Here is a 12,167-nt window from a genome sequence, read left to right on the forward strand (position 1 = left end):
GTATGGGTAGGGGCAGTTATTTGGTATCCCTAGAATGGACTGACACCTGCCATCTAAAGCCTGAGAGCACTCTAGTTGTTGGATCCTCTTCGTCTGAGTCTTCTGCAGCTCCATCAAGCAAAGCTGAGGCCTTCCATGTGTTCACATGGACCTCCATGCCCAGTCTTGATTTTCTGTATATGGAAACAATCTTCGCATTGGTTTTCTAAGTGGAGCCCAGCACCATCCCTGATAGTGTCTTCCTTTGATCCCCCTAATCCCCAAAATCCATTCACTTTCTCTGATTCAGTCCCAATTGTCCTCTCCTAAGATTGATATTGAGCCATCAGCTGATAACTCTGATTCATTCAGTGCATACTAGCATGCATTTGGAGGATTAGCCTGCTGTTCCTGACCTGTGAAGGAATCTAATGTACATAATCATAATCAGAAAATGTCTATTTGCTTATGTGTATACATGTTTCTATGCAACTCCTTACTTATTATGTAGTATACAGATTGACTCTTAAAGATGGCGGGTACCCCCTACATCCCACGCGTTAGAAGAATGCATTTGAGATAACAGAATCAGCTTCAACCAAACTTCAAGCATCAAGTTTCTCCATTTCTCTTGTATTTTAACCACTTCCCACCCGGCCAATGTACATATACGGCCAGGTGGGAGCTCTACTTCTGAGAGGACGTTCAGGAACGTCCTTCAGAAAGGGGGGGGGGATCACGCGCATGCCCACGCAGCGGAGCGATCCCGATGTGCTCGTGTCACCCGGACACGGCGCATCTCGGATCGGCAGGAGGGCTCTGTGATTGGCCCTCCTGATCACATTACGGCTGTGTCCAATCATGGCCCTCTTGTGATGTAAACAAACAGCCGGTTGCTAGGCAATCGGCTCTCCTCTCCTCATACGGAAGTCGTCGCTGAGGAGAGGAGAGCAGATCGCTGCAGCCGGCTGGTGATCAGTGAGTATGAGCTGTTTTTACAGCTTTTTACTAACTGGTCACCAGTCTAGTATAAACCTACAGTGTAAACACACACACGTCACTACACATGTCCCCAAAACACACATGTCCCCAAATAAAAAAAAAACACATGTCCCCCACATATGTCCCACTAAAATCACATGTTCCAATGATTATCTGCACACATATGTACGTGATCATTTGCGTACATATGTGATCACACAAACCAATTTCGGTATTATACACTTAACGGAATTTTTTTTTATCAAAAACGTAGCAGAATACATTTTGGCTTAAATTTATGACAAAATGATTTTATTGGATTTCTTTTAAAATAGAAAATATTGTTTTTTTTTCCAAATTTCCGCTTTTTTTGTGCTTATATCGCAAAAAATTAAAAACGGAGTCGTGAATAAATACCATCAAAATAAAGCTCTATTTGTGCGAACAAAATGATAAAAATTTCATTTGGGTACAGTGTAGCATGACCGCGCAATTGTCATTGAAACTGCGAGAGCGATGAAAGCTGAAAATTGGGCTGGGAAGGAAGGGGGTGGAAAGTGTCCTGTATTGTAGTGGTTAACCAATAAGATGTACCTATTAGACCGACATAGCAATCACGTATCTGTCTGTATAAAATATTAACACCGCCCACGAATAAATCAGAAGTTAGAAGTAACCGAGCTGAACGTGTCTCAGAGAGTGTTTACTTCTAATGTGCATGCACATTTAAACTTTTTAATTAGAAATAGCAGCAGATAACCTTGAACTAGTTTGTAGTTCTTATCCATTTCAGACCTAGGGTCATAGAGCTTCTTCAACTGCGAAGGCCTTTTTATTACATCTGTTTGGATCATTCCCACGTGAGGACTTGCAAGCACACTGAAAGATGCCGGATCCTTCCTGATAGTATGTCAGAGCTCCTCCATTTTGAAAGGGGCTTATAGATCATTGGTTGCTTCCCACCAGAGATGTAGTTATCCATCACAGGCACCAGAAGGGTTAGAGGTGTTTTTACCTTTTTAGGATTTACTGATAGCTAAATTTTCTTCTCAGATCCCACTTTGAATTGACCGGACTGGCACTCCATCCTATTTTGGCGGTGATCTTAATTTGCCAAAGCATGTCAGGATGGATAGACTTCCCTAAAGAGGACCCCTTCTTTGCTTGGGCAGGTTCTTGTGTCATGAAGTGATTGGAACAAATGTGCATAGCCTTGTGCTTTAATTGTGATGGCTGATTGCAAGATCTAAGCTTGTACCTTGCATGGGACTGATGTTGGTACAAATGTCTAGACCATTCTGGCACTTGGAAAGTTGCTGATACATCTAGGAAGCATCTTACTTTTTTTGCCCTTTAAAGGATGTTGTCTCTTTGAAATTGCTCTCTAGACACTATCATTAGAGACACCCCCAGGGCCTCCTGTAGGGGATCCAGGCCCCATCAGTTCTACAAGGGGGCTGGGCAGCTGACAAGTAGCTTTCTCCCCCTGTTACTCTACCTTTCTGCAATATTTGAATCCACTAAGTGTACTCCATTCTACAACCTCCTGTCGCTTTCTCAGTGCAGCTCAGTCCATCTGACTGAGGGCTGCTTAAAAATAGCTGGAACTTGTAATCCACAATGATCCGGGTTCATTGTAGATTTGAGCTCTTTGGACTACATATGTCCCAAGTCCCTTGACTCTTCTGTAAGTTTTAACTTACTCTGCATCCCAGACTGAGCACTAGAGGGAACAGCCTCACTGTGGCAGATGCTGTAAAGTGTCCTTTGACAACACAGGCAATTTAGCCTCCTGGCTACATACTGTACCTCTGTAATGTTATTTCTCATCCCCCCTTTCTCCCTCTAGATTCTTTACCTATTCAGGCTCCTTCTCAGATGCCCCCCATTCCTGCAACCATGTGCTAATCTATCTCCTTTCTCAGTTCCAATGATTGTGCCCCAGTTAGTCTCCTTGCAAGCCTTCACTCCTGTACTTCTCGTCTCATGAGACTATCTTGTATGTTGCGTTTGGGTAGGCTAATAATGATTTTAGTGTATTTTAAGACAGCAGCTCTGGACACCACCAATGGAAGGAGAACATCCTGCCGCAAATCAGGTGGTCTGTGGTAGGGTCATAAAGAACCCCACCCTTCTTCCTCCTCATCATCATACTGAAGTTACTGTACATAGGCACTCAGAGCCTGCTTCTCATGCACTCAGGGGTCACAGCCAGAGATCTTCCATTTCCTCTAACAATTTTGCTAAAAGGTACACCCCACTTCTTCAAGTGAGGGGTGTTTATTCATCTAGCTGAGTTTTGGGGTACATCCCTACCATTTGGGTGCTTAGATTGCCTCATTTAGCCATCAGGTTAAACCCTTGCATTTTACCTTGTGTTCAGCATTCATTCATCAGATCCAAAAGGGCTGTTCCCAAGAGAGCATCTGCTGAGTTCTGTGTGACTTCCCCATACTCCGGGACCTCTGGTTCATCACTTTGGCAGGAGTTTACCTTCAAGAACAGTACCCCTTATGACCTTTGCATCCTTCCTTTACAGGAGAGGGGGTTTTGTATATTTGGGATCTGTTGAATCTTATTTATTTTTTACCACTTATCAGTTTACACATGGGCAAGAGGGTTTGTCTAAGGCTCTCACTAAAGAAATCAAGTTTTAGCGATCCTTTGCCTGGGAAATTACTACTCTCCTCTTTGGGGCTGATGTAGTATTCCCCTCCGAAAGCAGATTTATAATGTTTTGAACTGATCCACAAATTCAGGCTAGTTGGCAATTTATACACTCTCTGGCATAGGGGCCTTGAACAACAGCTCCTAAGTGCGAAACCATAGAACCCAGGCATTGTGTCAGAGTCTTATTCCATTTGTTTGGCTTCTATGCATGCAAACCTCAATAGCTTCATCAAACCCTCTTTCTTCAGATAAAAACAAAACCTTTACATAATTGAATTGTTACATTGGTTAATGAGCTCTGCCCATGTTTAGATACACTGTATGTATACTGCACATACGTGCACTGAAAAATTTACTAAGATATGGTTATTATGGTTGGACAGAGTGGATAGTATGAATGCCGTTTGAAGTGTTACCTTTTGCAGGTTATTTTAACCTGAGATTAGGGAGGATAGCCAAACCTTGTTGGCAGCAAGGTGCAAGTAAAAATGATTCTTCTTTATTGATACAAGGGGTAAAAGTGTTTCATGAGGCAACCAACACTGGTGCGTTTCAGGCTACGAATAATGTCTTCATAGATGGAAATGCATCAGGGTTGGCTGTCTCATGGAACACTTACTCCTTGTATCAAAGAAGAAAAATTTTTACGTTCACCTTGTTGCCAACTTTTCGTAGTTTGGATGTCTATCTATAAGCAGATGGAGCTTGCACGTCTGGCATGGTGGTGTATTAGCTCTAGCCTGGGAACTGTCAGATTGGTTTGCTTCCTTTGGTTTTGAATTCTATTCAGATTAGGGATGAGCAAGTCTTTGGTCCAAACTGACTAAAATCAGAAGCAAACTGTCACTCTTTCTAAATGAAACCAAAGAAAATGGCCAGCTCAACTTACCGACCAGCCTGAAACCAGCCAAATTATCCCTTCTAATGTCCTGTACACACAGTCGGACATTCCGATGACAAAATCCGTCGGATTTTTTCGACGGATTTTGGCCCAAATTTGTCTTGCATACACACGGTCGCACAAAGTTGTCGGAAAATCCGATTGTTCAGAATGCGGTGATGTAGAACACGTAAGACAGGACTATAAAGAGGGCAGTAGCCAATAGCTTTTGTCTCGTAATTTATTCTGAGCATGTGTGGCATTTTGTCTGTCGGAATTGTCTACACATGATCGGAATTTAAACAATCGGATTTTGTAGTCGGAAATTTTAGATCCTGCACTCAAACGTTGTTTGTCGGAAATTCAGACGGAAAAAGTCAGATGGAGACCACACACGATCGGATTTTACGACAACAAGATCCGATCGCACATTTTTCGTCGGAAAGTCTGACCGTGTGTACAGGGCATAACAGTAAGGAGGGGTGGACTCCCTCCATGCTCACCTGCCCTCTGCCTAACCATTATAATACATGTGTTTCTACCATGGAGGCCCTCAAAATTTAGAGTTAGGACTGCAGATAATACTGGGGTGCAATGAAGTGGCTCTGCAGCTTTCACATGTATTTGCAAATGTCTGCAAACTTAACCCATGTTTTTAACACCTACTGTTAGACAGGATAATTTGGTTGGTTGCAGGCTGGTCAGTAACTTGAGCTGGGAATTTTCTTTAGTTTTGTTTGACATGCGCCACCCTTCCATGTGCTTTTTGCTGCAAAAGCCAGTTCTAGGTGTGGGCAGTGGCCATTTGTTTGTATTGTCACTCCTGCTAAATCTGTGCCCATCTGCTTCAGTCAGGACATTCCCCACCCCACAGCCACACATACAAAAAAGGGCAGAGATGCTTGTGATATCACTGACCCAACATGGCCACTGGCCATATTTGAACAACGTCATTGACCAAATGTGGCCATATCAGGTTAATGATATCACAAATATGCAGTTAAAGCAATCACAGAAAGAAAAATAAATAAATGAACTCATGCAGGTAAAAACAAAAGATATTTATTAAATAGCCTATTAATTGTTTCAGACTGGGCTGGCTCCTGTTAATGGGCATTTAGGACATTTGCAACACCTAGTAATTTCCACATCACACCAACTCATTTCCATCGTAAGCAACAGTTAAGGCTACAAAGCTTTAAAAACATGGCGGTAAGTGCATATTTTGTTAAGTACCTGATATAATAGCCTCAAAATTGCATTTAAAATCAGATTAGGTTATACATTCATGGGTAATTTTAACATAATTATATACTTTTGTATATATTTATATATATATGTACAGTATATGTCATTTGAATTATTCATTTACACTTTCAGAGACTGAGATGTTTCCTGTAACAGGTAACAGCATTAACATGGGCCAGCCATATTCTCATATAAGACTATGCAACTGTGCAGTGAATATACTTCTAATACGCAGTGCCTAGCAGAATCTGCAATCTATCGATATATAACAACTACATTCTTACAGCATCCCGTTTCATTCCGCATTGCCTTTTCCTATGTCAGTCAGTGATGTGTTAGCAGCATATGAAACCATTTCCTTCATTCGGAGAGAGAAACAGTCTTCATCTTCATATAACTTAACATCAGTAAACAAGAAAATTAAGGCACTTGCTATCACAAACCTGTCATATCATTCACTCTTTTTAGCCATCTTGCTACTGTAAATTCTTGCAACACACTGCTCAGCAATGCATTGTGATCTACTGGGCAGCAAAGTCCAGATATAGGATTAAAAGGCAATAAATAGCTTCCAGTTCAGTGCTTTGGTGTCCTTGATTTAGGTTGTCTGTAGCTGAAAGGCTGCCCCTTTGACAAGCACAGACAGGGCTGTCATTTGGTCTGATATTCTCAAATACAGATCTTAGGCACTTTAGAGCTACTGGAAGGTGATAAATAGAAAAGGCTGGGATGGTCCAGGTAAAGTCTGACAGTTAGATCTTGGTCACATAATTATTAGGGAAGAGTCCTTGCTTGCCACGTAGTCGGCCTGTCCACCATCCCGAGTGATCTGCAAATTAGAAGAGATTTTACTATAGAGCAGTATGATGTCATAAATATAATTCATGGATATAGAAACATTGGAATCACCTAATGCAACATTAGTAGGCAAGTCTTTTTTTTTTTCAATTTTTTGTTAGCACATTTTTACATTTTGTACTTGAGGATCGTGCCATCAGTTAAAGTCAATGTAATGTTAAAATGTTGGTAAAAGAGCACCTGCAGCATTGGAGTAAATGTGATACTGCAAGGAGGAAGGTAATAAACCATACATTGTCGATTGGCTCCAGTTACAGTGGGTATAGAAAAGAATCACCCTCGTTAAAATAATCACATTTTGTTTATTTGCAGCCTGACATGAAGACACTGTTTTTGTTTTAGCCAGCTGTAATTACTAGTGCAACTTATAAAACATCCAAATGAAAGATCTAACACCAACATGTCAAAAAAATAAAATTCAAAAACAGAACCACAGAATTGGAAAAAAGATGACCCCCTTATGTTAGTATTTTGTTGGACCGCATTTTGCTTTAAATTATAGCTTTTAGTCTGTTGGGATGTGTCTCTACTAACTTTGCACATCTACACTTTGAAATATTTGCCCACTCTTCTTTGCAGAACTGTTCAAGTTCAGTTAAACTTGATGGTGACCGTTTGTGGACTGCAGTCTTCTACAGATTTTCTTTTTTGATCAGATTGTTTTTATTAAGATGTTTCAAACATACACATCAAGAGATCGAGGGATTACATTTGTGCATAGAATTATACAAAATAAGCAATATAATTGTTCTAAATATGTATCTCCAACAATGAGAATGGTATGCATAAGAACCTCAGTGCCCTTTTCTCTCATCTCTTCTTCCCCTCCCAACAAGAGAAGGGAAGAAAAAGTGAAAACCAGAACTTAAGCTAAAGGCATAAAGAAAGAAAGAAGGTTTTTTTTTTTTTAAATAAATAAAAAACTTCTATATGTCCAGGTACAGTATAAATATAGCAACATTATTCAATAATATTGAGAAATCCTTTAAGAGTTGATATTCTGGGGGAATGGCTGGACGCTGAGCGCGATGGACATGTGATCTCCCTGCTCTCTTTCTAAGCTCCATATAGGGACCCCGCTTCAGATCGATCGGTCGGAACCGCACAACTCGATTGCAGAAACAGAGGGGGGGGAGGGGGGGGGGGGACCTCAGGACAACTTTACCTGCTTGGTCCCCCAATCCATTCCTACTTTGTACCTCCATTCGTAAAGCGGACATCATGGCGCCGCTGTGCGCCACACAGCCATCTGCTCCGGAAACATCGGGCTCGATGCTGTCTAAATGGAGACTATCCAATTTCTTGGTTTGGACGCATTGCCTCCGTCAAAATGACCACATTACCTAAAATCTTGTATTGCTTTTTGACTTTCCCAGTGCCCATCCCATCTGCACAGCTTAGAAAACTTCAAATGTACTTTACTTCCCGATACGAATACCTATATTATGCAAATTTTAGACCCCCTTCACAGAAAGGATTGACCTTAGACATATATAAAATGCTAAACTCTTATGACATGGCTTCTTTGGGGAAACATAGTTACATGCGTAAATGGGAGGAACATCTTGGAGCAGAATTATCCCCTGAACAATAGAAAACTATATGGTCCAGTGTAGCCAAGAGCTCTATATGCATGATTTATAAAGAGAACACTTATAAGGTGCTTTTCTTCTGGTACATGACACCATCTCGCCTACACGCCATAAACTCATCAGCCTCAGATTGCTGCTGGAGAGGTCTCCAAGACAGGGGCACGTTATTTCCACATTTACTGGAATTGCCCACTTTTTTAGCCTTACTGGTTCTTGGCGCAGGGGCTTCTCCATTGGCTGTTTGAGATGGATATCCCTTTCTCCCCTAGGCTTCTTATTGGTCTTCTTCCTCCTAAACTCAGGGTTAGCCAAAAAACTGGCCACACATATACGAACGCCGGCTAGATGTTTAGTGGCCCTTCACTGGAAACAGTTAAATCCATCAACATTATCTGCTCTTTGTGAAAAGTGACAACATAATGCTGCGCAGAGTTGTATTCTAGCATCTCTTGTTAACAGACTATGGCTCATATCTGATATTAGCTGGATGCTTATGCGCTACCCAGAGAAGTTTGTTTTTATTATTTCCCTTCCTTTCTTCTCCCCTCATATGTGTCTTATGACTTTGTTTTGAAAATATTAAAAATAAATATAATTGTCGTTTGTAAATGTATGCTTTATGTGATGAAGAATAAAAAAAGGATAAAAAAAAATAAAAAATTGTCAATATAAAAGTTGATATTCCATATATAGTTTATGTATGTAGAGTACAGCATTTATAACCATAGTACACCAAGCCTGAGGAAACTCTTCCACCAAGGATTCTATTTTGAACTAGGTGCAAAAGTCCAGGGGTGTCTAACCATGCATCCCAGATTTGTTCAAGTTTTGTTGGACTACCCTTATGCTGGTAAACCAGTTTCTCCCTGTGCAAAACTCTGTTAACCGCAGTAACCCATGCATCGTAAGGGGGAGGTGTTGAAGAGAGCCACTTCTGTGCTATAAGTTTTTGGGCAATAAACAGGACCCTAAGCATGGCTATAAATGTTTGTGGAGCATATAGTTCCTCATCTAGCCAGCCTAGTAAACAGAGTTTAAGATTGAATAGAATTAATCACCTTTGTCCAGTATTGAACCAATTTTGGACACTTCCATAGCATATGAAGGAGAGTGCCATTTTCCACATCACACCTCGGGCATAGGGGAGAATCCCTCCCGTGCCATGCTTATAGCTTATTTGGTGTACAATAAGATGAATAATAAAAAGCTGAGTGAGCTTCTGGGCAGATGGTAAAGAAACCTTAGGTGCATTATGTAGTACAGTGGACCACTCCTCATCAGAAATATGTTCTACATCTTCCGATCATTGAGCTCTGCAATTGAGAGACATGGCTCTGGACTCTTGGGATATAAAAGAAGAATATAGAGATGAAATGTGTCCTTTTCTAGAAAGTGAAGTACATTACACAGATTCTCAGTGGGGTTCAAGTCTGGGCTCGGACTAGGCCATGCAAGGACATTCACATTTTTATCCTGCAACAACTGTGTAGCCATTTTGCTGTGTGCTTTGGGTCATTGTCATGTTGGAAGGTAAATCTGCTTCCCATTGACAACTTTCTGGCAGAGGGCAGCAGATTTTTCTCAAGAATTTGAATGCATTTTGCCCCATCCATTTTCCTTCTATCCTGACAAGTGCTCCAGTTCCTGCTGCAAAGAAACACCCCCATAATAGGATATTACCACTTCCATGCTTTACTTATATTTTAGTCTCATATGACCACATTGAAGATTCTGAGACCACATGGAAAAAAGTGTTATGGTCAGAGGAGACTAAAATTTAATTATTTGGCCTCCATTCCTACAGTAAAGTATGGAGGTGGTAATATCCTGTTATGACAATGACCCAAAAATCCAACATGACAATAACCCAAAGCACACAGCAAAAATGACCACACAATGGTTAAAGGAGAAAAAAGTGAATGTCTTTGCATGGCCACCTAGTCAGAGCCCAGACTCCATGATTATTTTAAGGGGAGGCGATTCTTTTTTATACTCACTGTAATACAACTTAAAAGAAAACAAAAAAAAAAAAACGACTTAAAGCTTTTTATTGGCTTCTTATGCTGCCTTAGCACTTTTTATGTATCATTACACTCCACCCAATTACATTTATATACCTTTTTAGGCAAAGGGGATTTGTCCTTTTGGAAGCTAAATGAACAGGTCCAATTCACTCACTAAATGATGCTCTTTAAAGATCTTTCATAAAATAGACTGCTCATTTTATTACCTAGATTGCATATTAATGGCTATTGAGTAGTAAGTGGACGTTCAGGGCACCATCACCGGCCGGCGAAAAGTTTGGCCTCTGTTGATCATCAGATCAGATATGTTGCTCCTTCAGCTGCAAAGACCTTTCCCTTTATCCCCACTATTTTCGCCTGAGAGAGAGTTGAGAATGTTCCCTTTTTGAGCGGGAACTCTTTAAATGGTGATCTGTTAACAGAACACTAGACAGGTAGGTAGTGTGCTTACTATAAGGTTGCTTGTTTTCTACGACACAGGGTGGTTCTAGCAAGTAATTACCCACTTGTTAACAGGAGAAGTTGAGATGAATTAGAGCAGAGACTGCGAGCCAGGCCCTCTCAGCATCAGTGCCTGACCTCACAAATGCGCTTCTGGAAGAATGGTCAAACATTCCCATAGACACACTCCTAAACCTTGTGGACAGCCTTCCCAGAAGAGTTGAAGCTGTTATAGCTGCAAAGGGTGGGCCAACTCAATATTAAACCCTACGGACCAAGACTGGGATGCCATTAAAGTTAATGTGCGTGTAAAGGCAGGCGTCTCAATAATTTTGGCAATATAGTGCATTTTGGATGGGTGGACTATAGTTTCATTTTCACAAGTACATTATCAGCCATTTAAGTACATCTGATTTATATGAAGCCATATTTGGTCATCTTCCAGAATAACTGATGACATGAAAGCAGACAGGACCTACATACAAGGACAGTGTGAAAGAATTGTGTGTAGATCACATCTATAGTATTTACCTTCCTTGATTATATCTATGACATCATTGGCATTAAAACTAAGCTCGTCTGTATCTTGTGCATCATATGCATATAGGGCCTTGCACTGTGGCACGCTTGGTTTTGGTTTAGGCTGAGGTTTTGGTCTTCCGCCTCCTGGAGCGGGCCGGTTTGTTGTCTGCCGGCGTGCACTATGAAGAAAAAACAAAAAGGCAGGTAAAGTGACATTTAAGTAAATGTTATTTATCTGCACATGCACAGTACATATATTTTTAAAGTGGTTGTAAAGTCAGAAGATTTTTTTTTATCTTAATGCAATAAAATGAAAAGCCTTCTGTTTGCAGCAGTCCCCTCAATACTTACCTGAGCCCCATCTCTGTCCAACGATGTCCACGAGTGTCTTAGTCAATCAGGAGGGAGAGTCCCAGATGGCCGAGACACAGCAGCGGCGCCATTGGCTCCCACTGCTATCAACATCTGTTAGCCAATCAGGAGAGAGAGGGGACGGGGCCGAACCACAGCTCCATGTATGGATGGATACACAAAGCTGCAGCTTGGCTTGGGTGTCCCCATAGCAAGCTGCTTGCTGTAGGGGAACACAACAGGAGGGAGGGGCCAGGAGCTCCAGCTAGGGACCCAAGAATAAGGAGGATCAGGGTTGCTCTCTGCAAATCCACTGCACAGAGCAGGTAAGTATAACATGTTTTTTTTTTTCTCTATAAAAATAACAGAGGCGGTCATTGGACATGATTGGAACAGACTGACCAGCAGATGGGGCTGTTTTACAGAAAATGACAAATCTTTCTGTAGCAGATTAAAGAACCAGCAATTCACAGGTCACAACTCTCCCAAGAAGCACCAACAAGAACTACGTGCTCAGAGAGCTAATTACATGTTTATGTTATATCATAAATTAACTGATATTGGAAGCCAATTGCAGTTGTTAAGCAAAGCAATGAACTGTTAGTCCTGGTTCACACAGGG

General features: G+C 41.2%; 1 protein-coding gene across 2 annotated transcripts in view; it reads right to left on the bottom strand.

Moving 5' to 3' along the window:
• Window positions 1-5,556: 5,556 nt before the first annotated feature.
• MYO1E (myosin IE) overlaps window positions 5,557-12,167 on the bottom strand; it is a 235,689-nt gene continuing 229,078 nt past the window's right edge. For both annotated transcript variants that reach the window (XM_077472372.1, XM_077472371.1), the window contains exons 27-28: window positions 11,205-11,374; window positions 5,557-6,587 (exon numbers count right to left, since the gene is read on the bottom strand). In XM_077472372.1, coding sequence (XP_077328498.1) covers window positions 6,511-6,587; window positions 11,205-11,374 — 247 coding nt within the window. In that variant the 3' untranslated portion in view covers window positions 5,557-6,510. The remainder of the gene's footprint in view (window positions 6,588-11,204; window positions 11,375-12,167) is intronic.

Source organism: Lithobates pipiens, unplaced genomic scaffold (assembly GCF_037356315.1).
Source record: "Lithobates pipiens isolate NorthernLeopardFrog02 unplaced genomic scaffold, aLitPip1_a1.2 Scaffold_8, whole genome shotgun sequence".
Taxonomy (NCBI): domain Eukaryota; kingdom Metazoa; phylum Chordata; class Amphibia; order Anura; family Ranidae; genus Lithobates; species Lithobates pipiens.